Here is a 27,367-nt window from a genome sequence, read left to right on the forward strand (position 1 = left end):
ACAACAGCAAATGTGGGCTTTCTAGGTATCCCAGGAGAGGATGTACTTGGTCCTTGATTTCCTGGCTCTCTCCTCAGGTGGCAGGAAGGGGCTGGGGTCTCATTAGAACATCATAGAGAGAGGACTAGGAGGGAGGAAGAGGCACACCCAATCCCTCCCGGTGTTCCCACACAGCTGTGGTTAGCGGTACAGCGCTCCTCGTGAGGTACCATCACACCAGTGTCTGTGCTGCCATGTCTGTTCCCACGGTCTGTAACAGGGTCCCCCTGTGTCTTTGGAATCTTGCAGCATGGACTTCGATGTCCTGGCCCCTAACTGGGTTACAGAGCTGGGTGTCATCACTGGTACAAGAAGGCATTGGGACCTTGGTGAGGTTGTGTGTGGTGAAGGTGTCTGGGAAGGGCGGGCCCAGGCTCCATTCAATGAAGGCAGAAGACCCAGAGCTCTCAAGCATCCGTGGACTCAGCCTGGGGAGCAGAGCCACTCGAGTTCTGTCTGGTGTAGGTGTGGGCAGAAGCCTACCAGCGGCTCCCAGAGCCCACCTCTCCTAGGGCCTCCTCCAGCCTGAGCCCGTGGAGAGCCACCTGCCGGCTGGGTGGGCGGGAGGCTATGCAGGGCTGTGCTGGGGAAGCCAGCCCCGCCCCCAGGGCCCAGCACTGAAACGATTGAAGGAGCCTGGGTGGAAACTTGCAACTTTTATTAAATACTCATTCACCCGTTTGCCGCCACCACCCAGAGCAGGAAAAAAAAAATTATCAAAATAGGATTAAAAAACCAAACCACAAAACAAAGGAAACCCAGTTCCCAGCAGTCCAGGTGCAGGTCACTCTCTTGTCTCTCTGCCTCCGACAAGTGAAGAGGCACCTTCACTCCAGCCACAGGCCCTGAGGAATGAATTCTGACTGTGGTGGTGGGAAGTCCCTGGTGCCAAGTGGCCAGGCATCCTGGCCACCTCACCCCAGGAGATGGTTATTGCTGGGAGACACTGAGCTGAGAAGCTGCTGACCTTTCCCCTGGTGGCACTACCAGCCAGGGTGGAGGCCAGTCCTCATCCACGTAGTCACCACCTCCCTGAGAAAGGGAGTGGACAGAAGCGGGAAGAATATTCTCCCAAGGGAGGAAAGCAGGTGTCTGGGGCACCTGCTAACCAGGCTCAATGTCCACTGCTTGCTGCCTGGCCCGCATCTTGGGTGTAGCCCACAGCCCTTTCCACTAGAGGCCATTTTCCTGTTGCCTCATCACCCCTGAGGCCTATGTAGCCATCTTCTTGGGGTCAGCCACGGCCGGGGTCCCCGGAGGCAGGGCTGCCTGTGAGCATGGCGCCTTCTCCAGTGTGGTGTGGGGGCTGGTCCTCTTGAGCTCAGCAGCTGCCCTCTGTGGTTTCCAGGGTCACAGCCCCTTGCTGCATGGCAGCAGTGGCTACACTTATGGCCTCCTCCAGGGTCTGCTGATCCTCCAGCTGTGGAGAGGTGCAGCAGGGGGAGAGGGTGAGGCCTTCCCTTCCAGACCCCAGGCCTGTATGCTCCACTCGCTCTCATGCTTGGTTTGGTTTTCAAGACAGGGTTTCTCTGTGTAGCCCTGGCTGTCCTGGAACTCACTCTGTAGACCAGGCTGGCCTCGAACTCAGAAATCCGCCTGCCTCTGCCTCCCAAGTGCTGGGATTAAAGGTGAGAGCCACTGCCCCTCTTTCTAAGTAGGGCTCTAGAGGGAAACGCCCTGGTAAAGAGTCCTGTTAGGCACATCCTGGGCATCACAGGCCGCTCTGTGTCAGACACCAGCTGGCTCACAAGGGTAACTGGCTAGAAAGGGCCTTTGAGAAGCCTCTCTATTTCCCAGGTGAAGAGAAAGACTAAGAGTGTGAACCACGGGCGCTGCCTCAGTCACCCGCAAGGTGAAGGACTCCCCAGTCTCCCTGTATACGCAGAGGGGGCCTGAGCTCTCCCTCACCGTTCCCTCCCCTCACTTCCCCCTCTGGTCAGGAGCCTACTGCCTCCATTCCTCTACCCACCTGCACTGCGATGTGTGTTCCGTTGGCCGTGGCCAACAGCGCCACCTGTTGGTGATGAAGAGATGCCACACTTGAGTCCTCAGTCACCAAGGCCCCAGAGGTAATGATTGTGACCTGAGAACACACAAGCAGAAGACCTTGCACCTGCTGCATGGCCAGGGGCAGCACAGACAGGAAGGAGAAGGCCACTGTGGTCACTCCCAAAGCCCCAGGGTTTGGAAGTGATTACGGTTGCATTCTTCTCTTCAGTTTGCAGGATTTTCTTGGAGGGCGGTAGAGACAGCACTGGGGACTGAACTTGGGGACTTGGGTACACAATCACTGAGCTTACACCCCAGTCCTTCTCATGGTTTATATTTTTGAGGCAGGGTCTCAGTAAGCTGTCCAGGCTGACCCTGAGCTGTCTTAGCCCAAGCGCTGGGGTTATGGCCACGGGCCACTGCGCCTGTCCTACACACTGTATGGAGATGTCTATCAAAGGCTTTTAAAGATGAAGGTTGCTAAGGCAACTGGTTTTGTTTGTTTGAGACATGGTCTCTCTTTGTGGTCCTAGAAATCATTATAGATCAGGCTGACCTCAAACTCACAGACACCTGCCTGCCTCTGCCTCCCGAGTGCTGGGATTAAAGGTGTGCATCACCACACCTGACCTTTGAGGGGAGACTTTAAAATTTAGTGGGGTTGAGTCTTGGGAATTGAACTGAAGACTTCACATATGCCAGAGAACAGCTCTATTACTGGGTTGTACCCCACATCTTGTTTATCCCAGACTGACCTTAAAGTTGTGGTCCCCCTGCCTCAGCTTCCCAGGTAGCTACAATTACAGGCCCATAGCACTAGGCCTGGCAGGGAGACTTTTTACGGTGTCTTTGTCACGTAGAAATCTTGGTTGGTTTGGTCTGAGCATGAAATGCCCTCTGATCCCCCATGACAAGGTTAGACAGAGAACAAGGAAACTGCCTGATCATACGGGCTGAGTCTGTGTGCCATCTGCGCTGACCATGGTGACCGTGTGTGTGCCAGACGTGGCCAGTTCTTCTTGATGACCGGGGATGGTGAGGGTGGTGCTGCCGTGCTGAGTCACCACACTGATGGCACTCCCCAGCGCCTGCAGGTCTTCGGGGGATAGGCTGACCTGCAGACAGGAGAGAGACAGGCTGGTGGCAGGGTGGGAGCACTGGGCTGGTGGCAGGGTGGGAGCACTGGGCTGGTGGCAGGGTGGGAGCACTGGGCTAGTGGCAGGGTGGGAGCACTGGGCTGGTGGCAGGGTGGGAGCACTGGGCTAGTGGCAGGGTGGGAGCACTGGGCTGGTGGCAGGGTGGGAGTACTGGGCTGGTCGCAGGGTAGGAGCTCTGGCCATGGCTAGAGAAGCAGCAGCGAGGCCTCCCTCTGGCACTTGTATTTCCCACTCCTGTGCCTCGGTAGCCCACTGCATGCAGGTCAGGGCCTCCACCTAAGGTGCCTTCCTCCTCACCCTAGCAGGAAGAGGCTCACTAGACAATGAGGTATTGCCAAGGGGCAAAGTACTCTGCCACCAGCTACACCGGCAGACTTCCGGCTTCAAGACCCTCAAGACCTGATGTGACCCCTCTTAAGTACATGCATGTTATTCAGATGACACAGGGAGGAGCGGGGCTGGGTGGCACATTGGTCCCCTCAGGGCTGAGGACCTCAGGGGCCACCGTCAGACTGTCCACCCATCCCCAGGGCTTCTACCTGCTGGGTACCATCCTGAGTGATCAGAGCCACCTGGGGGGCCCCATCCTCCTCCGTCACCATGGCTACTTGGGTTGGGATGTCACTGCTCTCTTCCTTCACTTCCGAAAGGTAAGCAATGTGGGTTGGTTTGGGTGGGGGGCTTTCCTCAGCGGCAGAGGCAGCTAGGAGAGGAAAGCCTAGGCTGTCACCTGCTGCTGGACACTGGCAGAGGCCCTGTGGCCCCACCTCCCGCCCGCTCTCTCTCCCTCCCTCACCCTCGAGCTGCTGCTGCTCGTACAGGGCCTGCTCGCTCTCCTCCGTGGCCTCCAGCTCCCCATGCGCACTGCGTTTGTGCGTGGCCAGGGTGGAGGTCTGCCGGTAGGTCTTGCCGCAGCTACTGCACGTGTAGGGCTTGCAGTGCGTGTGCACCACGTGGTGTTTGTACAGGCTCGAGTACTCCGTGAAGCGCTTTCCGCAGCCTGGCACCGTGCAAACGTATGGCTTCTCCCCTGGGGACACTGGGCTGTGAGGGGTGGGAACTAGGGCTGGCAAGGGGGAAGCTAGGGGGAGAGGGTTGGGGGACAGGGCAGGGGCTGAGAACTGAGACTGGGGGCAGGAGTTGGGGAAGGTGGCCTGTGGAAGACAGGAGGGCATGAGAGTGGGACCCCTGCACCCAGAGACAAGGTGGCGCGTAAGGGGCGCTTAGAGAAGGGAGTGAGGGCAGACACGGCAATGTTGGGGTGCAGGGTTGAGAGTTGCAGGCAGAAGAAGAGAGACAGTGAGGCAAAGAACAAAGTGTCAGGATGGGGGAATGGCTGAGACAGGGAAAGCTGGACAGGGTGTGGTGCTGGAAGCTGACACCACAGTGGTGCAGAGTAGATGCTTCCTTACAAGTGTGGCTAGAGCTGTTCAACTCTACAGAGGCGGACGAGACTGTCAGGCTAGACCCAGCTACCAATGGGGGCACTGCTCACGGTAGGTGAGACAGCCGTCTGGGGTACCCACCCCAGCCCAGCCTGGAGTGCCTGGCAGAGAAAGGCTGGAGCTGAGAGGTACCTGGACCAGAAGCCTACAGAGGGGGAGGTGGGACCCAGGGAGGTGCTCCTCACATGCCAGCTGGCCCACCTGTATGGATGCGCACGTGATTCTTGTAGTTGGTGGCGCTGGTGAAGCCACGGCCACAGTGGGGCTCAGGGCAGGTGTAGGGCCGCTCGCCTGTGTGGGTGCGCACGTGGACCTTGCGGATATTTGATGTGGTGAAGGACCGGCCGCAGCCCTCAAAAGGGCACCGGAATGGGCGTTCACCTGTGCAGACAGGGATGTAAGGGACGATGGCTCAGGAGGACCAGAGCAAGGAAGGATGGCTCGGGGCTCTGGGCCTCAACCTGAGAAGCAGAGTGAGCCCTTGGCCCCTGGGGCTAGGGTGGCAGGCCCAGCCTACCTGTGTGGGTCCGGACGTGTTTCTGCAGGTCCCCTGAGGTCTTGAAGGCCTTGCTGCACAGCTCCTCTGGACACTTGTACGGTTTCTCACCCGTGTGAGTGCGCACGTGACTTTTCAGCCCGTAGCCTGTCCGTGTGCGGTGGGACGTAAGGAGAGTGCCGCAGAGCCTCGGCCCTGCCTGCCAGCCTTACTTGGAGGCTTTCTATCTTAAGTGATGCTCCAGGAGGCTCCACAGGCCCAGGACAGCCTCTGTCCCATCCTGCCCAGGAAAAGCCCACAATGCCCTGGGACACTTGTAAGGCCAGATGGAGACATTCCAGAACATGAATCTCACAGGGAGCCTACAGAAGCACAGCCTGAGGGTGCTGGTTTCACAGAGCAAACAAAGCCAGAGAAGCCACAGGCCTCAGTAGCCTATAGCTGGTGGCTGCTAGAGCTGATACAGGAGGCAGGCCTCTCCTGCAGGCCCTTCAGAGAGCACACACCTCAGTGGTCTCTCTAGGACAGCAGTTTGTGCTTGGCCACCTTTGTGGAGGTCCCCAGGTGGATCTAGAACCCTTTGCTGTCAACTGGAAGCAGACCTTGTCCTTGTCTCGGCATGTTACCTGTGGCAAAGGCCTTTCCACAGCTGGGGAAGTCACACCTGTATGGACGGTCGCCTGTGTGAGCTCGTTCGTGGACCTGCGAGGAAAAGCAAACCCAAAGCTCTGTGGGATGGGACTGGTTAATCCTCTGATTCTCTTCCCTCCCACACGCTGGGTCCTTTGCGACACTTCTGCACATGTGCCTCTTCCCTCCAGCAGGTAACATGGGGCAGGGGCCAGTGCGGTCCCAGAGCAGCCTTACAGGGAAGAGGCAGCTGAAAGCCTCCTGCCAGCCTTACCTTTAAGTGATGGGCGGTGGTGTAGAGACGACCACAGCCCTTGTAGCCACAGCGGAACGCTCGGTCTCCAACCTGCTGCCCTTTGCCATTATGGGAAGCCGGGCTGTCGTGTAGAACCTGAGGGGAAAATCTTCATGTCCCTATATGTACTCCTGAGGAAGATACGAGACCCAGCTGAGGGCCTAAGACCCACAGAGCAGAATTAACACAGCATGGGGCGGGGGCGGGAAATTGTTTTGGTTTGGTTTGAGATAGGACCATGTGTGGTCCAGGATGGCTTTAAGCTCCTGTCTCCACATGCCAAGGGCTGGGATCCTGGCACAGACCACTACACTTGGCCAGGGAAGTAGGGTTTTGGCAGTGCCAAGAGGTGATGAATAGGCGGCAGTACTCAGCGCTCACCTGGCTCACACCGGCAGAGAGACCTCTCTGTGCTCACCTGGCTCACACCAGCAGAGAGACCTCTCTGTGCTCACCTGGCTCACACCAGCAGAGAGACCTCTCTGTGCTCACCTGGCTCACACCAGCAGAGAGACCTCTCTGTGCTCACCTGGCTCACACCAGCAGAGAGACCTCTCTGTGCTCACCTGGCTCACACCAGCAGAGAGACCTCTCTGTGCTCACCTGGCTCACACCTGCAGGGAGCTCTCTGTGCTCACCTTGCTGGCGTACTGCTCCAGGGCCACCACCGTGTCTGCGCTGAGGCCTTCCTCGTCCTCCGCCGCCAGGTCCTCCAAGCCCACCTCTGTCTGCACAGCCAGGATGGCGCTGTCCGATGGCACAGACACAGGGTGATGAATGTATGCGGTGGAGCCATCTTCCAGCTGGACAGCTTCCAGGGCGCTGGGGTCATAGCCCTCTACAGGGCACATGAGGTTAGGCCTGATGCCACACGGGGAGACCCAGCTGAGACCCTGACTTTAGAGTGTGAGTGGTAAGCACACCAGAGGGAATCAGGCCCTACAGGGGCCTCCATGTGGTGATATGGCCTCCCAGGCACACTGACTGGGCCTCTCAAGGGGCTCCATTCTCTCTCTCTTTCTCTTTTGGTTTTTCAAGACAGGGTTTCTCTGTGTAGCCCTGGCTGTCCTGGAACTCACTGTGTAGACCAGGCTGGCCTTGAACTCAGAAATCCGCCTGCCTCTGCCTCCCAAGTGCTGAGATTAAAGGCGTGCACCACCACTGCCCGATGAGGGGCTCCATTCTCATCTTGACTCCTATTTTCTTGATAGCTTCCTGCTCAGGAACTGGCCAGTCCGCACCCCACTTCATTTGGTTTTAGGATGAGAATCCAACTCTCTATTCTGACAGGCTGGCCCACTCTGGCCCTGGCTCTCATCTCTTTGCTCAGTTTCCTGGCCTTCTTGCTCCATTAAAGGTCACCACCCGCACCCACTCCGGCACTGGCTGGTCCCGCCTGGCGTGCTGAGTCTACCCTGCCACTCCTCTTCCTAAGCCCCCAGATGCTTAGACAGCGGATAGTGACCCCGCGTGGCTCCACTCAACGGGGTGCTGGAGCTGTAGAAAGCTGGGCCGCTAGTGGCGCATCATACGGAACACTCCACACACACACTTTGCACTCTGCATGCTGTCTAGCCACACAACACAAACCCACCCGGCTGAAGCGCCTCAGATCTGATTCCGTGTTGTCATTTACACATCGTTTCCCACTCTTACACAATCATAACTGTTTAATGGAAAATAAATACAGCATTGTTCTATGGTCGTTGCTCAACGAGTATCCAATCAGTCTGCTTTTGGATCCTATTGTGTTACATTGATTTTTGATAATTGCAGTTTGGATTGCTGGTTTGAAATTCATAAAAACTGCTAAGTGAATTCTGGCCTGGGATAGGGCTGGATTTCCAACCACCTCTGAGATGGCTCTAAACGCACTGCCGCCCGCCACTGGGACTGCGCGATGGGACGGGCACAGTGCTCCAGCCAGGGCCGCACTGTTGAAGATGCGGCCCACATCTGTCACCATCCTGGGCTCCAAGCATTCAGCCAAGACGTCAGCGTGTAAATGTGCGTGTGTCTTCATGACAGTGAAGTCGGAACTGTCAGACAACTGGGCTGTTTAAGATTGGAAAGTGTGTGTGTGTGTGTGTGTGTGTGTGTGTGTAAGACGCTCGTGTAAGCTTGTGTGCATCACTGTGCGCAGAGCTGGAGAAGGCCAGAGAGTACTGGGCCCTGTGAAACCGGAGCACAGGCCACTGTGTTCCTGATTGTGGGTGCTGGGAACCAAGCCTGGGTCCTCTGGAAGAGCAGTACTTGCTCTAACTGCTGAGTCACCTCTCCAGGCTCTCCAGGGGAAGCTGCTCACACAGCCCGGCCCCTGGTGAGTCTATCTGCCAGTGCTCAGAGGCGCTCTCTCTGGGTCTCTCAGTGTACAACCATTCACCCATGACAGCTGAGCTGCAGCGGGCAGGGCTGTCTGACTCTGTTCTGCTGTGTAAGCTCCTGCACCAACAATGCCAACAATGCCTACTGAGAACGTGCCATGGGACTGCGGTCAGACTAAATCATCACTCCTCTTCCTGCCTTCCTGCCTTCCTGCCTTCCTGCCTTCCTGCCTTCCTGCCTGCCTGCCTGCCTGCCTTCCTTCCTTCCTGCCTTCCTTCCTGCCTTGTTTGTTGTTGTTTGTTTGTTTATTTTTGGTTTGTTTGATTTGTTGGTTTTTGCTTTTTTGAGACAGGATTTCTCTGTGTAACAGAGCCCTGGCTGTCCTGGACTCCCTTATATAGACCAGGCTAGGCTCGAACCCACATAGATCCTCCTGCCTCTGCCTCCTGAGTGCTGGGATTAAAGGCGTGCACCACCACACGTGGCCTAAATGCTAACTCTTTAGTATGTTAGAAACTTTTTCTAACATTATATTCCATAGCCACTATACCTACTGAGGACATTCTTTCTCTGTTAAAGACGAATGAGTTTTCTTACCCTGGTTTGGGAGAACGCACCAGAACCCATGCTGATGTTCGAGACTCCCTGTCCCCCCTTGTGGTCTGCCCAGGGAAGGTATGCAAGGCTGTTCTAGAGGTAAGCAGGGTTGTGTCTCTGGGAAGAGGGTGTTTGTGCTCACCCACAAGGCCCTGCCCTCCCCAGCAGCCATGACGCCCACGGGCCCACCTCTGGGTGTGTGGTGTATGTAGGCCGAGCTGCTGACGCCCATGGGCTCACCTTTGGGTGTGTGGTGTATGTAGGCTGTGCTGCTGACGCCCACGGGCCCACCTCTGGGTGTGTGGTGTATGTAGGCCGAGCTGCTGACGCCCACGGGCTCACCTTTGGGTGTGTGGTGTATGTAGGCTGTGCTGCCGTCCTCCAGCTGCACAGGCTGCCCATCTTCAAAGGAGAAGGACTCTGCAAGGAGAGCAACGCCAGTCTTCTCTGGAGCTGTGGCCATGGAGGGCACTTGGGGCCGCCAGGCCTCCCTCCACAGCGGAGTCTGGGGCGCCTCACCTTTCTGTATCGTCACCTGGTGGATGTACGCCGTGCTCCCGTCCTCCAACTGGATCACTTGCCCTTCAAGAAGCTTCTCCCCTGGGGACGTGGAAGCAGAGAAGTGGACCAGGCTGGCAAAGGTCTACCACCTGCTTGCCCGCTTTGGTACGTGCTTGCCCGCTTTGGTAGATGCCTATGAGAGTCTCTGCGTCCTTGCCTGTGGTCTAAGCATGGGGACATCCACCACGTTCCCTCCTTCACGACCTCTTAAGCCTCAGTCTGGAGGCCCTGAGGAAAAACATGCTGCCATGAAGTAACCTTACGTGCCACTCCTTTCTACCCATGCCTGTGAAGATGGAAACTTCCGGTCTAAGGGTGAGCTGACGAGACTCAGCTAAATGGAGAACAAAGACTGTCCTGAAACCAGGGAGGATCAAATACCAAAAAACTCAGATACAGACCCAACTGACAGTTAAAACATATTTCCTCATCCCCTCATAACAGTGTGCCAAATCTGGGGCCTCTGACAAGACAGGCTTTGGTACGGGTGGTAGCCACCATATGCTCTGGAGCCAGAACCGACCTCCCGAGTGTGGAGCCCAGGCTCTAAGTGTGTGAGCCTGGGCCTATGTTCAGGTCGTGTCTCAGCTGCCTGCTCTTTGAACACCTCTCTCCCAGCGCAGAGGCTGTGTGGACTGAGCTAGCTCACGGAGAGCGGGCTGGGAACATCTCAGCCCTCCCTCCACAGGCTTCAGCGTTCACTCTGGTGAGCCGAATGTTCAGTGTGAAGGAAACTGGAGCCACACTGGTGCTGCTCACACAGTCCCGGCGCTTGGCAAGTGGCGGAGGCCCAGGAGGTCAAGGCCAACCTCTGCTATAGTTTGAATCTGAAGCCAGCCTGGGCTACGAGAGACTCTTCTTGAAAAAACAACAACAGAAAAGAGACAAGTGAAAGAAATGGAAGTGAAGGGGTAGAGAGGTGGGTGTGTGTACATGAGTGTACATGCGCGAGTGTGAGCATGTGCGTGGGCCAGAGGTCAACCTTGCGTGATCTTCCTCAAAAAGCCTTCCCCTTGCCTTTGAGATGGCATTTCTCATTGGTTGGCCAGGAGCTCCCAGGTTCACACAGGCATCCTCCTGCCTCCACCCTGTGGTGGGGGATTGAAAGCATGTGCCACTGCACTGGGCTTTTGATGTGGGTGCTGATGGTGGAACTTGGGTCCTCACACTTATGCACTACGTGGGCGAGCCATCTGCCTAGCCTGAGTATGGCTACTGTGGTCCGTCTATGACTTACCTCATAGTCACACGAGTATGTCCCTTCCTTTATCTATGCAACCTCAAGCCCCACCCCCACCCACCAAAGCTTTCTTTGAGACAGGATCTTGCTCTGTAGCCCAGGCTGGCCCAAAATTTGCTAACCAGACACATGAAGACCTCAAAGACATCGTGAGCCTCCAGTTTCTGCCTTCTAAATGCTGAAGTGACAGGTGTGAGCAGCGTGCCAGGCGTGTGTCCTGCCAGGCTTTCCTTCTTTCCAGGGCTGGGACTGAACCTTTAGCCTTTGCATGTTGGGCAAGGGCCTCAGCCATGAGTTTATATCCCTAAACCTTGATTTTTTTTTACACAGGGTCTTGATATGTAGCCCAGGCTGTCAGCAAATGGGCAATCCTCTTGCCTATGTCTCTTGTTATTTTGGGGACCACAGGTGTGGGCCACAGTGTCCTGAACCCTTTTCTCTTCTCTTAGATGGGGTCTCAACTTGCCCAGGTTGGCCTCGTACTCATTATAGAGCTGAAGCTAGCCCCGAATTCCTCCCATCTTCCTGCCTTCACAGTTAAGTGTCAATGAGCCACCATGCCTGGGTAGGTTCTTGGGATCAGACTCCAGTGCTCCCTGCTCAGGCTGTCCTCTTGGGGGAGAACAGGTGTGTGGACAGAAAGAAAGACCAGGAGACTGACGAGTCCACACAGGAGATGTGTTTGCCCTCGCATTAGGTCAGGAACTGAGCCCCACAATAAGGACAGCCACCAACTGGCTTCTTCTGACTCAGCCATCTGCTGACATCTCCCCATCAGGGGACTCCCCAAACTCACCCCTAGAGGGGGTCTCCTTAGGTGCTGTTACTCACAGCACGGTTATGACTCACCAGTTGCGTAGTTATGCACAACCTTGAATGGCAAATGCCTTCCTGTTTTAGAAAGTTCTGGAAACTATAGGAGGCGGGCCCAGCTGGAAGAAGTCAGTCCCTGGGGGTCATGTGGTGTGTGTGCACGTGTGTGCGTGTGCATATGTGTGTGCGGTCTCCCCCACTTGCCCTTTTTCTGCCTCATTCCCTCCTTCCAGAGCCATGAGGTTGACACCGCCCACAGGCCCCTGTCTGCCATGCTGCTCTGCTCAGGCACATGGGGCCAAATGACTATGGACTGAACACCTTAAAACCATGAGCCAAAAGAAATCTTTTCTCTTTCATGTCACTTATATGAGGTGTTTACTTCATCACAGCAAGGCAAAAGGAACTCACACGAAGAAGTGGTCCCAGAGAAGAGGGATGCTGGCTGGGACCTGACAGTGTGGACCTTCCGTCCTGGGAACTTTCTGTGGGAGGACTCTGGGGAGGAATGGAGAGGCAATGCAAGCCAGAAGAGGCTTCGGCTGTGTTCAGAAGACCAGGATGCCAAGATGAAGTGAGCAGCTGAGACTAGGGTCCCATGCTCTCAGAGGGGAACAGGACTCCAGCGGGAAATGGACCAGAGGGCCACGACGAGTGGTGCACGCTGGCAAAGAATAGTGTGCACGTCCTAAGATTCTGAATAAGAGTGAATTTAAAACTTAAAGTAATTATTTTGATGAAGAATTTTTAAAATTAAAACTACATTTATTTAAGTGTGATTAAGTGCATATACATGTGTGTACCCAGTGAGGGAGGCAGGAAACAGACTCGAGAAGAATGTTGGGACAAAGATATAAACAGATGGGCTGGAGAGATGGCTCAGTGGTTAAGAGCACTGACTGCTCTTCCAGAGGTCTTGAGTTCAATTCCCAGTAACTACATGGTGGCTCACAACCATCTGTAATGGGATCTGATGCCCTCTTCTGGTGTGTCTGAAGAGAGTGAAAGTGTACTCACATACATAAAATTAATAAATTAATCATATGTGTGTGTATGTATGGGGGCAGACAGCTCACCATTTTGTTATTCTGTTCATTTGAGGCAGGCCTACCTTAGTCTCCCAAAGGCAGAGACTCCAGGCACGTGCCTGGCTGCTAAGTACTTTACTTCATTCACTAGTAATCCTCTGTGGAAAGCCGAAGCAAGGGAAGTGACAAGAGTCTAAGGAGAAAGTACAGTCCCACCTAGAAATCCTAAATTCCTTCTCTCACAAACTGCACCAGAGGGACAGGACATACAATGCAGGGACAGAGGGCTCAGGCTTCAGAAATATTCTAGAGAAAATACATTCTCAGGAAAACAATCCTAGACAAATCGTGGCAGGCCTCCTGAAGCCACCTCAAGAGCTTACTGACAACACCAAGGGCTATCTCACTTCATTATCAACAAACAAAAATTTCACCCAGGTATGGAATCCCAGCACTTGGGAGGCAGAGGCAGGTGGCTTTCTGAGTTTGAGGCCAGCCTGGTCTACAGAGTGAGTTCCAGGACAGCCAGGGCTACACAGAGAAACCTTGTCTCAAAACCCAAAAACAAAACAAAAACAAAAAAAAAAAAAACAAAAAAGCAAGCCAGCAAAGCCCACATAACTCAACTGACAAGCACTAAATGAGGTTTCTGTAAACCTAGGCCTGGACTCTTAGTCGTGTACTGAACTGAAGGAGGGCAGCAACGTGGTTCTGAGGACAGCGCTGCTCACAGGATCTGGAAAGCCAAGAGATGGCAGTGGTCCTGTCCACGGCAGCATGGGGTATGTATGAGGATGGTGGAAGGAGGGAGGAGCATCCAGCCCAAAGGCATCCACGCCCCACCCCACCGCCCCTTGGGCTCTCTGGCTCCATGGCCTTGATCTGAACTTCCTCAACCCTGGCGAGAAGCCAGATAGAGTCGGACTGTCAGGTCTGCATTTCACAAAAATGACAAACTCTCAGTGTGAGTAGCTCTCATCTGAAAATCTAAATGTCCACAGTGCTTGAAGTCCCAATGGGTTGGAGGTTAGGAAAGTGCAGGCTCAAGGCTATGCAAGCATTCCAAACCCCAGCTCTCCAAACCTGACACATGGCTGCTTCTAAGTGTCTGCTATTTAGGTCTAAATGTGCATGGTGTGTGTGTGTGTGTGTGTGTGTGTGTGTGTGTGTGTGTGTGTGTGAGAGAGAGAGAGAGAGAGAGAGAGAGAGAGAGAGAGAGAGAGAGAGAGAGAGAGAGAGTGCTATGTGTATGTGGGTTACCTCAGAGGCCAGAAGAGGATGTTGGATCCCCTGGAGCAGCCCATCACAGGTGCCAGGAACCCAACTCAGGTCCTCTGAAAGAGCACTGCATAGTCTTAACCACTGATCCTCCACACCCCTAATCTATTCTTAAGCACTCTGGAGAGTTGTTTTAGTCTTTAATGCCATGGTTATAAATGCACGCCCTGTGCACATCTGAAGATATGCTTACACTCCCGAAGAACCGTATCTGTAACTCAAATTTCTCTGTGAACCTGGTGTGTTTATTTGGTGCCCACTGGTGTCAGACACTAAGGCACACGTTGTATGCCGGGTGCCCCTGCTGCGCCTAGGGTATCTTGTACTTGGTGGTAGAGACTCAGAACATCAACCCAGCACTTAACGTCAGCTTCAGTCAAGATGGTGAACTGCCTCTATCCAGGAAGCGCCCTAAGCTGGAACAGGGGTGTCTGAAAGCAGGAGGCTTCAGGCCTCACAGGCACAGGAGGCTGCACCTGGTAGGGGCCAGCAGGCAGGAGAGCAGGGCGGTGAGCTCCCGATGAGGGACATGGTTTTGAGGTCCCCAGAACACTCACCTTTGACGGCCTGCTGGACATAGGCTGTTGTCCCATCACTGAGGGTCACCGTTTGCAGCCCCAAGCTTTCCATGACAAACTGCCCCTTGTGCCTTCAGACATGAAGTTGGCTTCTGGTCACCACTGAGGTCAGAGATTTCCTTCTGGGTCACCAATCTGAGAAAATGGACAATGTCACAAAAAAAAAAAAAAAAAAAAAAAAAGCCTCACAGCTTCCTCCTGCTGCAAGCAATTAATGAGGCCAGCCAGGAGCACACAGATACTGTTTCTGAGGACTAAGTTGGTTCCTGTGGAAAGTGTGTGAGACACACACACACACACAGAGTTCTAAATGGTGGGCACAGAAAGCATGGTGGTCTAGATGCTTGTGAAATAAAAATCCACTGACAGAAGCGTTTGGAACTCACTTCCTGTTAAAGGTCAGCGGGCGGGCAGGCGGGTGGGCAGGTAGCTTCCCTGTCCGGTTGTCTGTGCTTACCCCATGTCTATCCTGCGCTCAGACCCATCCATCCAACGGCACTGGTGACCATCCTCAAGGATGGCAGGTCCCTAACAGAACTCATCCCATTCCCACCTCGGGGATGACACCTAGGGGACGGCACCTCTATCCTGGGTCATTCCTGAGTCCTCTGTTCCTAAAAGGCAGGCTACTTCTCACTCAGAGCCTCCTAACTGTGTCCTTAGACAAAGTCTTGCCTGTTTCTGATTTATTTTCTATGACCTAAAGACAACAACAACAACCACCCTAAATCTAAAGATGCAGCTTACCCCAGAAGCCAGGGCCCTTCCTCTTCCTGGTGCTCACAGCTCTGGGTTCACCACCGCCACCATTTATCAGCAAAACCTGGGTTGTAACCTGGGTTCTACCTAGGGCTGTCCTGGCTTGGGGTGGCTGCTCAGGCCCCACGTACTATAGGCAATGCACAGGAGTGACTCACTATGTCCTAGCAGCATGGAGCATGGTCCACTGTAGACACCCCATGTGGCCTGTCAGAGGCCCTCAGCCCCTGCTTTTGGTCTTGTTAAGATTCTCTAAAGCGGCATTTATTTTCCTTTCTTACCCTTATTGGTAGCTTGTGGGAATTGGCTCCTGCCTTCTACCATGTGGATCCCATGTATCATACGCAGGTCATCAGTCTTGGTTGCAAGTGCCTTTACCCACACAGCCATTTTGATCATCATCCCAATCAAGGTTCTCCCGGACTGCCTACTTTAACCTCACAACACCCAGATGATACTCTGTCTTCACGCTGACGTACCCGGAGGATGCTTCTATGTTACCAGGCACATGTGGCGTGAGACCAGAAGTGACAAGCTGGGGCTTTGGCCTCGAGGGTTGAGAGGTCGGTGCCTCAGTGTAACTACAGCCTGTGACACTCCATCCCAAACTTGGCCTCGCTCACTGAGTCCACTAACATTTACCCGAACACGCGCCGCTGGGAGCCGACACGCCCACATCTCTGTGCTCTGGTACCGTTATGTTCCCTGGTTTAAACTCATTTTCTCTGTGTGTGCATGTGCATGTAGGGGTCAGGGCACAACTGGAGGCAGCTGGTTCTATCCTTCCACCATGTTGGTTCTGGGGACTAAACTCAGGTTGTCAGGGTGGGTAGCAAGCGCCTTTATCTGTGGCGCTGCCTCGTTGGCCCTGTTTTCTCTATTTCATAGTTTAGTCCCGAAACATCAAATAACTTTCTCAAGGTTGCAGAGCTACTGAGTGTGAGAGGGATTTGAACCCATGCCGTCTGATCTAGAACGAGCACTCAAGTTCTCTACTATGCTGCCAAGTACAGAGGGTCTCCTGGGGGTTTACAAATCCTGAGGCCACTAAAAAAGTACTCTTGTGGAAAACAGGCCTGAATGCATATTTTTAACGAGGTTGTCTAAGGTTATCACAGAGGCATGGAGAGATCAGAGGTGAACGGCTTCCGGGAACTGACACCTGAACCATCTCCTCTAGGAGCGACCCACCTTGCTCAGATCTCTGGTCCTGACTGGTCCTGGGCTGCTCTTCAACTCCCAACTCCCAGTCTCTCAATCAGTGAGAGATTTTGTTTTGTTTGGTTTTTTGATAACCCATTTTACTATAACCACAATATGTGAGAAATAAGGACACATATAAGACTTGGCCTAAATACAAAACAGACCACAGGCTGAAGAGATAACATGGTCTCCAGCTTCCATGGCTGGGCTTGGAGCTCCCACAATGACAAGTGGTTTAATTTAGAGTGTCTGCTCTCTACAGGGCTCTGCAGTTGGATAGCTTACATTCTAATCTACAGACTATCTCTTAGAAGCTGTGCAGCCTTGGGCAAATGAATGACCCTCTTTGAGCCTCAGATGCTGCAGCTGAGACAGCAGAGACCCAGCTTCCTAGGTTACTGTAAGGGTTAAACGAGTCATACACGCTGCCACTCAGGACAGGGCAGGCACAGGGAAAGTACTGCAGAATGGAAGCTCCGCAAAGGGGTAGAGCATGATCTTAGTTCATGCCCTCATGAAGGAACTGGAAGGCTCTCTGCAGAACTGGCTTCTGCCTTGATTTGCCTCCCCACCTGCTTCCTTACCCGCTGGCCCTGATGGCCCAACAGTCCTTCCCACTGCTCAGGCTAACACAGTGATGACGGACACACCCTTAATGTGTGTTCACTGATCTTTTATGAGGAGGCACACACAACCCCTTGCAGATGAGGCTACTGAAGCCAGGTGGTAAAATGATTGGCCCGAGGTCCCAGAGCTGCCGGCTGCTGCTGAGGCAGGCTGGCCGGCCTGATGCGGGCCTCTACCCTTCCTCATGGTGAAGTACAGGACTGTCAGCATTCAAAGCTCAGTAACCTCACCCCAACCTTCTAGGTCTGCCTCGGGGGGCTGAGGGAGGAGGAAAGGCTGGGAGCCAACATTTCCCAAAATGTCCCTTCTTAGACCCAAAGAAAACCAAACCTATCCTTCCCCACTTCTTCCCCCCACTTCCTCTCCCCACTCTTTCCTCTCCTGGGTCTTAAGCTCAGCACATGGCTTGCTCAGCAAGTGCTCTACCACTAGTTGCCTAGCCCAACAAAACACATCTTCACTCCTCTGCCTGCTCTCACATCTAGGCTGAAGCATCTAGTTTAGGCCTCTTCCCTCCTCAAACCTCAAGGTACATACCCTGGAAGTAGCTGCTGCTGTTCCCTCACTTCCCCAGCCTCTGAGGGCCTCCCTAAGGCATGTGACTTCAGGCCTCCCTAAGGCATGTGACTTCAGGACTGCCAGGCATGAGCTGAAGCCCTCATTCTCCCTTCCTCTTTCCTTTCTTCCTTTTCCTTGAGACATGGTCTAACTATGTTGCTCAGGATGGTCTTGAACTTGTGATCCTTCTGCCTTCTGAAGCTGAGAGTGCAGGTCTGGGCACTGAGTCTTGGAGCATCAAACCTAAGGGGTGAGAGCCTTGACTGGCAGCCATCTGACTTTAATTTGGAAGCTCCAGCCTCCCTTTCCCTTCTTTAAATGATGGCTTACTCTGAATCCTCTTACGCTAGCCCTAAACTCACGAGCGATGGATGGGCAGACCTCAGAGGCTGTCTGGGTAGTTCCTGCCTGCACTGGGCATTTCAGATTCAAGATGGACGGAGGAGGTATTCAATTTACTGACTCCTGGGTACGGGTACAGTGAGGGACAGCGACAGCTGGGCGGAAAGGGGGGTGGGACAAGAGTGTTGATGACAGCCAGACCTAAAGCAAGCACTCCTGACTTCCTCAGAGCAGCCCTGACCCTGGTCTGCTAGCTCCACTTTTTAAAACCAATTCAACCTGTTGGATGAATGCAGAAAACCCATCAAGGTGTGAGGATGCCTTTCCTATTGCCAAGGCACCAGGGCAAGCAAGCTTCTGAAAGGCTTTACAGATGAGCCCATCGTCTCTAGGTCCCTCCACAAAGCCTGCTCTACGTAAACTGCCTGCCAAAGGCAAGAGACTGAAGAGGGGCATTCGGACTTGTGTTCTGCACTTTGCAAAGGTTCAGATCTGATCTGGTCCACATCCAAACTTCTCATGGATGGCAAACATTAGTCTGGGAGGGACAAAGGCTGATGGGGACAAGAGGGCAAACATATCAGAAACAGATTTGGGAGAGCTGCTGTAACAAGCTGACTCTGTATCTGCTGTTACAGAAGAGGACTTCAGTGCACATCAAGAACCAAGCCTAATTCTGTGGTTTTCTAAACCATGAAGAGAAAACAGGAAATCAGTAACAGAAAATTGTGCTGCTCAGGGCATCACACACATATCCCTGTTGAAGACACGCTGGCTTTAAAAGCCCAGCTCATGCTTGCATGGTTATATACTGCTGCGACTATACTGATGAGAGCTAGTCACAGCCAAGGCAGTGACCAGGCAGAGTGGATCACTTCCGGTTCCAAAGCGCAGGGGATGCAGGCCCGGCATTACGGAACAGAAACCATTTCAACTAAAATGGAATCTTGGGTACACAATTAGTTGGATTTAACACCTCAACTTGTGAACATCCAAGATGGTGGTCATGGCTGGATCTCACCTTTACTTTCAGTTCAGGAGTATCCAGAATCAAGGCATGTTGGAAGATTATACTAACTCTGAGTGGACTAATAATAGGCAAATTAGCAGAGTATACCTTTATTTTTATTTAATTTTTTCCCACTGAACACAGAGAAATGGAGCCGGCACTCAATTAGAAGCCACACTCACCCACTACTGTCGTTCACATACTGGAAGGCATTGCACATGCTACCAGAGGGAAAAAAGTAAACGTCAGTCTCCCCTAAGCTACAACTCCTGTGAGCTACAGTAACCACACGCTCACGGGTACAGCCGCTGGTGTACAAGTGGCCTAGTTTTATGGGTGTAACCATGCCCTCTGAGTGTCACCTTTAATCCTAGCACTTGAAGAGCAGATGCAGGTGAGTGCAAGGGTGGCCTAGACTACACAGCAAACTCCAGGCCATCAGAGACATACAGCAAAACCCTGCCTCAAAAAACAAAAAAATATGCATATTAGCAACGATGAAGGTATTAATCTGTGGTCACCACCAGCTTGACAAGTGCCATTTTTGTGAAAAATGACATATCCTGTCGGCATCAGGAGGGGTGGGAACACTCCATTAACATCATTTAATTAAGACATCAAAGTGGAACAATATGCAAAACCTTAGTCAGGCAGAGAAAGCAGTTTGGCTTGTAGAAGGAGAAAAAAGCCAATGGCTAGAAGAGCTTGTTAGGAAAATCAATAGATGGGGACATTTGAAAACTAAAGAATACAGTGAAGACACGGACCCAGACTGCGTGTGGGAGCTCACACCGTAAACCTGCCAGGCAGACAGATACAGGAGGGCCCGCACGACTGCAAGGCCTGCCTGGTTACACACAAGCTAGGGCTACAGAGAGACCTATCTCAATAAACAATAAAGAAGGTTTCAAAAGACACGGTAACAGAGAGGTAGCTGAAAACCTGCTGGCTCTGGAAGGCTGTGAGAAAGGGGAGTGTCTCAAGCACTGGCAGCATCCCATGTAGGCCATGGGTGTGGACTGACACCCGTGTCAGACGTGAAGTCTCATCTCCTGTCACGGGGAGTGTGCGAGGGGACGGCCACTGGGGAAAGCAGCTTGGCAGCCCCTGACGTGGTGCTGGTACAACCTTCCCACGGGACCCAGTGATTGATCCTTTCCGTCCTGAACTGAGAACGTATGCATAGACATGATCATTCAAACTCACGGACACCAAGATGTCCCAGCAGGTAAACCGTGGAGCATCCCTCTGATGGAGAGTTTGTTTTAAAATGAATGTTTTTGTGAGTGTGTGTCTGTGGAAGTGTACATGTGTGAGGAGTGGAGTGTGAGAGCATGTGTGTGTACTGAGTGTGTGTGTGTCTGTGTGTGTATAAGAGTGTGTGAGTGTGTCTGAGTGCCCACAGAGGTCAGAGGCTGGAGGCTCAGTCACTCTGTACCTCACTTTCTGAGACAATCTCTTGGGAACTTGGAACTCACTGGTTGGCTGACTGGCTGGCAGCAAGCTCTGAGGAGCAGAGTGTTCCCAGCTCCACAGGGCTGGAGCCACAGGCGCACACTAGCACACCCGGCTTTCATGTGGCAGAGGCTCTCACGCCTGTTAGTGTGAAGCTGACTGCCCTGTTCCAGGAGGGCAGACTCAGCCTCCAAAGCCACGCCCTCAGGTGGCATCAGCAAGCCACATATGTCGGGTGCTGTCTGGAAGAAAGGAGGACGTCTATCACCAACACACTGCCCAGACAGAGCTCACAGCCTCCAAAGCACTCCCGCTACAAAGCCTTGCTGCCTTGTTTATTCTAAATTCACCAACACTCACAAGGGGGGCTGAGATAACAGCTCCATTCTAGCCTAAGGTGGCCGTTTAGAAGGGAAGCCAGAAGCTATGGGGTCACACAGCTACCTGGCGGCAGAGTCCAGGCAGACTCTTAAATTTTTCCTTCTATGTGCAGTCTGGTACCCGGCACTGGGACAGCAGATAGTTACTAGGGCCCCACAGATTTTAAACTGAGCTGCATAGCAACATTTCTATTTTGCTGTCCAAAAGGGTCTCACAAGTGATATGCTTATTCCAGGACAGCCTGGGCTACAGAGAAACCCTGACTCTAAAACACCCCAAAACCCACCCAATCCAACCCAAACCAAACATAAAACAAAACAAAAAAGTGAATTCTAGTATTAAAAGGAAAGAAATGACTTCTGGGGCTGGGGATCTGGGTTCAGGCGCATGTCTGTAATCCCACCCCTCGGCAGTAAGATTATAGAGTCAAACACTCAGGTCATCCTCTGCTACACGGTAAGTTAAGAGTCCAGCCTGGGCTACATGAGACTGTGTCTCGGATGTGGGGTGGATAGGGTGAATCCTACCCTCCCCTGCTAACAGTCTCTCCAAACTCCCTCTCAGTAGACGGGACTCAGGAGCTGTCCCCAGTGTCTTTACTGGACACTTTCAATCCTGTAGGCACCTCTTTCAAAGTAAGACCACAGTCCAACAGTTTCTCTCTTACTCCTTTACTGTGGATCCAAACCAACAACTTTCCTTTTTCGGACCACTGCAAGAGCACCCCCAATGTTCTATTAAATGAGCCTTCCATCGGTTTCCACCGCAGGAACACTCACCAGTTCCTACCGCAGGAGCACCCATCAGTTGCTGTGACTTTCCTGTGTCTGGATTCCTCTCGTGGCTGGTGGCCTGTGAGATGTAAGATCTGCTCCCAGTCCCCCCCCCCCCCACCTCAGTGGCTCCTACTCTTTCCATTGTCAGACCACCAGACATTTGGGGACCACAGCTGGACTGCTGGCTCCTCAGGTTTTTGGCTTATTTTTGCCTCGGGGCCTTTGAGCTTGCTTGTCTACTGTTACAGAAATAAACTTTTAGATATATACACAAGGCTCACCCCTAACTTCTTTGTCCAAATGTCACCTTTTCAGCCACAAGTTCCTTGCCACTCTGACTAAAACAAGAACCCTGGCTGCCCTCTTTTCTCTACTTGAAGGTTTCAATTGTCTTGGTTTTTTTTTTTTTTTTTTTTTTTTGACAGTTTTCTGTCCCCAGCACCTAAAAGAGTGCTTTGCACACAGCAGACACCGAACAAAGACTTATAGAATAGATGGATGGATGGATGGATGGATCAGAGAATGAATGAACACCCATGCCTTCAAGATCTCCCCATAGGTCAGAAGGAGAAAATCCTTGCTGAGCCTGGCCTCTCTAACCCTAAGAGGGGGGAAGGGCTGCAGAGGGGAGCACCCTCCCACTGCCTCACCTCTGTCCAGATCCAGTCAGCCATCCCCACAAGAAACCATCCCTGAGCTGGGGAGTAGGGTGGCACCAGGGCAACGGGTTCTAGTTGCTAGGATAGTGCAAGTCCCAGACCGCCAACAGACTTCTGCAGAGTGCGGGTTTTTAAATTTAGCCTTCTGATGTCTCACAAACAGAAAAGGTCAGATATCGGTTAGGGCCAAACAGTCTGCTTAGCCTAGGTAAGTTCTGATTCAGTAATAGGAGCACATTTGACTGGAGGCGCTTTCTGAGGAACGGGGCTAAACTTTATGGGATCATCTCTCTAGTTCCCCACCCCCCAACTCCTGATGTGGATTTCTGACACACAGAAAAGTGGACACAGTACTATTAAAACTTTCAGAGGCCCAACAATTTCCAACAGCCAGCTAGTGACCGGTCCTTCACGCTCTCCTAAACAGTTCACAGAGCCATTTTCTTCAAAACAAGTCTATACAGAACAGTCCCTGCTGTTTCCACTGGGCCCTAACACCCTTTAAAAACTGTTTATTCTATTTGTGCACACCCACAAGCATGCCATGGCATGCCATGGCATTAGCATGACAATCAGAGGACACCTTGGAAGAGGTAATTTTCTCCACCATACGGGTCCTGGGGATAAAACTTGGGTCATCAGGCTCTTTCCCAGCTAAGCCATCTTGCCTGGAGTCTAGTCTCCTCAACCTACTACCCAGAAGCAAACAACCCCAGAAGTCCAGCACTACTGTCCACTGCCTCACAGAACCATGACTAAACAAAGAAACCGCTAAGTTCCTCGATGTCTGACCTGTTTGCATGCTCAGTGGGCTCTGTGAGAGGAGGAAGCAGCCACAGAATGTGTTCTACTTGCTTTCAGGTGACGCGGAATTTCAGAGTTTCCTCAGTGCAGTCAGCAATGGCTGACTGACTTCCTTCTAAAGACAGGAGGGGTTCAGGGTCCACTCAGTGCAGTCAGGCTGACTACCATCCAAAGATGAGAGAGAGAATTAAGATGTCGGAAGATCAAAGGATTCAACATCCGCTCTTAAGGAAATCACAGGGAGGAGAGAAGTAGACACATAAGGCAGAATGTGTCCTAAGAAAGATAAAAGCAACCTAGGAAGCAGCAGCCTTCTGAAGTCCACCCGCGGGGTCCTGCCATTTCACCTTTGGCCGACTGTGATTGTACAGCCAATTCTGGGATTCGGGTGACCTACAGGACAGACTGTGGAACACAGTTCTCAGTTCTCTGCTACTCACATTCCAGCTTCCAGTGGGAGAGGAGCCACGGGCTGAGAAAACAACAGGGCTAAGTCAGTGCCAGGAGAGGGTGACAGCAGCACACTCTATCCTCAGAGGACCTGCAGCGCCTTCAGAGAGAGGCTGGGAACAAGGGTGTGTTCAGGAGACACAGCCAGAGATCAGTTCTGAAGGCCTTCCAAGGGCTCGCTCCTTACTGCTGAAAGACTGAGAGACTCTTGGGTCTCTATCATCCTAATCCATCAGATGTCCCCAGAGCATGGCTCTCAGGACAAACCAGAGGTTTAGGGTGCGTCTCCTAAGGCACCCTAGGACTGGAAGTAGGAGTCTCCGAATCTAAAAGCCACGGCCATTGGAAGAGTGGAGCTGGGCAGGACACAGAGGCACAACATGGTCAGTCTGTCAAGATCCGTGAGGTGAGAACTCTTCCTGACAGGGACAAGGAAGGGGGGGGGGGGCGCTTCGAGAAAGAGTGGGGACTAACAAACAAACAGCAATTTCTCCTCAGAAATGAATGCTTGATGAAAAGGAGAGGCAGGATCTGAGCAGGGGAGTAGACCGCTAGTGGGCCAGTGTACAGGTGTGGGAGGGTGGGACCCTGCCAGGGGCAGGAGTGACTCATTTCTCAGAAGCTAGGCAAATGACAAGGTCACCAGGACTGCTAATTAGAGGTTTCAGAGAACAGGATGTGGCTGAGGGTGGCAAAAGTGAGGGGAGGAGCTAGACTGCAGGCTGACTGACAACAGGTTTCCCACAGCACAGGGACAGATTCCTCGGGCATAGGTACCAGGAATGGAATGAGGGTGACAGCAGTGACATCACTGAGTGAGAGCTGGGTCTCTAGCATTCTAATCCATCAGATGTCCCCAGAGCATGGTTCTCAGGACAAACCAGAGGTCTGGGCTGCCTCTCCTGCAGGACTGGAAGTAGGAGTCTCAGAATCTAAAAGCCACAGCCATTGGAATAGTAGTGCTGGGCAGGACACAGAGGCACAACACAGTCAGTCTGTCAAGATCCGTGAGGTGAGGACTCTCCCTGACAGGGAAAAGGAAGGGGGGGGGTGCTTCTAGAAGAGGGGATAATATAGCTTAGTGGTACAGTGCTGGCTAAGCAGGACAGCTCTTAGGGTTAACTGGGTTCAGGATTGCTACCCCAAAACACTGCAATCTGAGGACATGAAAACCAAGGTCTCTCTTATCTTCTCTGAAGCAGGTCATAAGATCCTCACGTCCACTCCCATGCCCAGTGTGGGGAGGGGAAAGCATCCTTATTTTAATGATGCAGGTCATGGGTAAGATCCTGAACACTTGGGGCTTGTTATGTTACCCCACCTCCATTTACTGCATTTTCTTGGCCGTATATTTTCCATTTTCACCAAGCCTAGGATAAACATTTATGGGTTTAATCTTCAGGTCTTCACCTCCTTAACTGAAAGCTTCCTATTGGGTGAGTTATACTAAATAAACTCAGATGTTCTTCTCCTGTTATTCTGTCTTTTGTTACAGGAGCCTTGGGCAGGGATTTTAAAAAAAGGTATTTATATGTCCTTCCCACACAAGGTGCAAGGGGTCTTGGGGGATAAGAGGTCAAGGGTCACGAAGAGGATGAGAAAAGTCACTAAGTCATGGGACAAAGAGGAGGAGAAACCCTTGAGGGTGATTACATGATCCAATGTTGAATTTAAGAATTCCTGGAAAGCAAGAAGCAAGGGCCTGAGGAGAATTTGGAAAACCAGGAAGTCAGGATCTGAGAGACAACGGAGTGGGTGGGTTTTCTGGGATGGTTAGTTCAAATGTATGAGTTCCAGATTCCTTTATTAAAAGCAACACTCAGGAAAAGGCAGGGAGGGAGTGGTGACAGAAAGAGCTAATACCTCAGGCCTGTAAGAGGTCAAGTTCATCTATATAAATAAAGCTTGGTATACAGTAGTTTCTGGGGCAGGGGGATCATTACTAAGGAGATATGAAAGGTCCAAGTGAGAGGGGAGAGGCATTCAACAGAGATGGGCACAGGGATTCCAAGATGGCAGCAGTAATGACTGGTACGGGCCGTGTGCTTGTTGTCTGTGGTGTCCCCAGCACCCAGTACAGTTAGAGCTTCATTAAAATCAACTGCTCTACCTTAAAGGGTTCCTGTGGACCAGCAAGGGTCCTGAACGTTCTGCACGTGTTACCTCAGGCATTTTACCACCCTCCCTTGGCAAAGTGGAGACTAAGGGGTCAAAAAGGCTTTAGCTGCTAGGCCAAAAGTTCCACCAGCCGAAGGGCCAAGCTTATGATGTCAACATCCTGATGGAAAACTCTGCTACACTGCTTTACAAACTGATAAGAGACCAACCAAGGGGGTCGAGTGTCAACAAATGCCGGGTCACGGGAATGAAAAAAAAAACAAAAAACAAAAAAAGCAAGTGGATCCCGGGGTGAGGTTACAAGGACTACATTTCCGGGGCAGGGTACAAAAAAGTTTGCTATTTTTGTCTTGACTAAGAATTGCATAACTTTAATAGATCACCACAACTCAATCTCGTCACAGTTTTGATCAGACACTCAAGTCCACCATAAGGAAAGGGCGTCTGCCAAGCTCCCCAAAGCCAAACGTGATAGAATCTGAACTTGAACCACACACTCAATCCAGAATTCTTTGGTGCCTCAACTGATCCTTCATTTCCATTTACTCTTAAGCATCACAATGGTGGTGGTGGCTTAAGTTATGTATGTGCTGATTGACACTAGAGGCTGGGGGGAGGGCAAAGAGGGATGTCAGTAGGGTGAGATGATCGTGGTGTTACAGGCGAAGATCACGAGTTATGTGGATGAGTGGGTGGGGAAACAGCCCGAGTCTGGTTTGCAGTAGCCAGGAGAAGACTAAAGGGTGTCCACAGAGGGTAGTTGAGGGGTCACTAGGGACTACGGGGATCTTGGAAGCCGTGTGATGATTGTATCTCAACTGAGACTGATGGGTCCAGAAGCAGGGCTGGGGTTAGCACTCAATGAATCAGGGGTCATCTGGTGAGGTCTGGGGTCAGGGGGATGAGGTGTGTGTATGGGGTCAAGGAGGAGGAGGCGGGCGCGGACACGGGGTGGGGTTTGGGAGTCCTGGGGGAGGAGTCTCAGGGCGGAATAGAGGGGCAGGGAAGGGGCCAGGCCGCCGTCCAGAGAGGCCCAGCCGCCAGGCCAGGGGCGGAGGAGGGTGGGCACGACGGACTCGGGACCTTTCCGGGGCCCCGCGTCCGCCCGGCCTCCCGCCTCGGGGCACGGTGGACCCACTCTTCCCGCGGCCACCAACCTGACAGCCCCCGAGGGCGACTCCGCCGACAGACCGCCATGCACCGGGCCCTGCCACCAGCGCCGGCCCCGCAACCCGCCTGCGCCATAGCCCGCCCGCCCGCGCGCGGCTTGCCTCGCGCGATATCCAGGTTCCAGGGCGGCCGCACTTCCCTGTCGCTCCCGGCGCGGCCTCCGCCGGGGCCCCGGAACCCGGATGACCAGCGCGGGGCCACGCTCCAGCCCGCCCCCCTCCGCCGCGGCGGCCCGCCTGCTTATCCCGGTTCCCGGGCCCCGGAGCCCAGGCCGCCGAGCGTCCTCAGGCGAGCCTCGGAGCTCCGCCCCGCTCTTCTCACTGCTGGCCGCCGGGTGACGCGGCCTCGCCAGCCCCGGCGCCCGGGGACGGGCGTGATGACGTCACGACGCCGGGTGGAAGCCGCGGTCGCCATAGCAACGGGGAAAATCGCTCCGCCGCGGGCTGCTCCGGAGGAAGCCATTGCAGGTATCTCTAAGTGGTTACTGCAAAGGACGGTGACGAGGAGCCTGGAGGGGATGGGGCTCCGAGGGACGGTCCTCCTCGCGCCTTGTGCAACGGCTCCCCGAGGGATGGCGTCCCGACA

General features: G+C 53.1%; 1 protein-coding gene across 6 annotated transcripts; it reads right to left on the bottom strand.

Moving 5' to 3' along the window:
• Window positions 1-680: 680 nt before the first annotated feature.
• Znf76 (zinc finger protein 76) lies at window positions 681-27,113 on the bottom strand. Of its 6 annotated transcripts, none has more exons than XM_076916467.1 (14): window positions 26,884-27,113; window positions 14,451-14,606; window positions 9,493-9,573; window positions 9,214-9,393; window positions 6,690-6,889; window positions 6,031-6,147; window positions 5,753-5,828; window positions 5,148-5,273; window positions 4,832-5,011; window positions 3,982-4,215; window positions 3,725-3,888; window positions 2,979-3,143; window positions 2,009-2,122; window positions 681-1,459 (listed from the first exon to the last, which is right to left on the bottom strand). In XM_076916467.1, the coding sequence occupies exons 2-14, from the start codon at window positions 14,521-14,523 to the stop codon at window positions 1,361-1,363; spliced, it is 1,809 nt and encodes a 602-aa protein (XP_076772582.1). In that variant the 5' UTR covers window positions 14,524-14,606; window positions 26,884-27,113; the 3' UTR covers window positions 681-1,360. The 6 variants fall into 6 exon arrangements, with proteins under 6 accessions (XP_076772582.1, XP_076772579.1, XP_034379944.1 ...); XM_076916464.1 differs by having other exon boundaries at window positions 26,770-27,113; XM_034524053.2 differs by having other exon boundaries at window positions 9,316-9,393; window positions 26,770-27,112.
• Between the last annotated feature and the right edge of the window lie 254 nt (window positions 27,114-27,367).

Source organism: Arvicanthis niloticus, chromosome 20 (genome assembly GCF_011762505.2).
Source record: "Arvicanthis niloticus isolate mArvNil1 chromosome 20, mArvNil1.pat.X, whole genome shotgun sequence".
NCBI classification, from domain to species: domain Eukaryota; kingdom Metazoa; phylum Chordata; class Mammalia; order Rodentia; family Muridae; genus Arvicanthis; species Arvicanthis niloticus.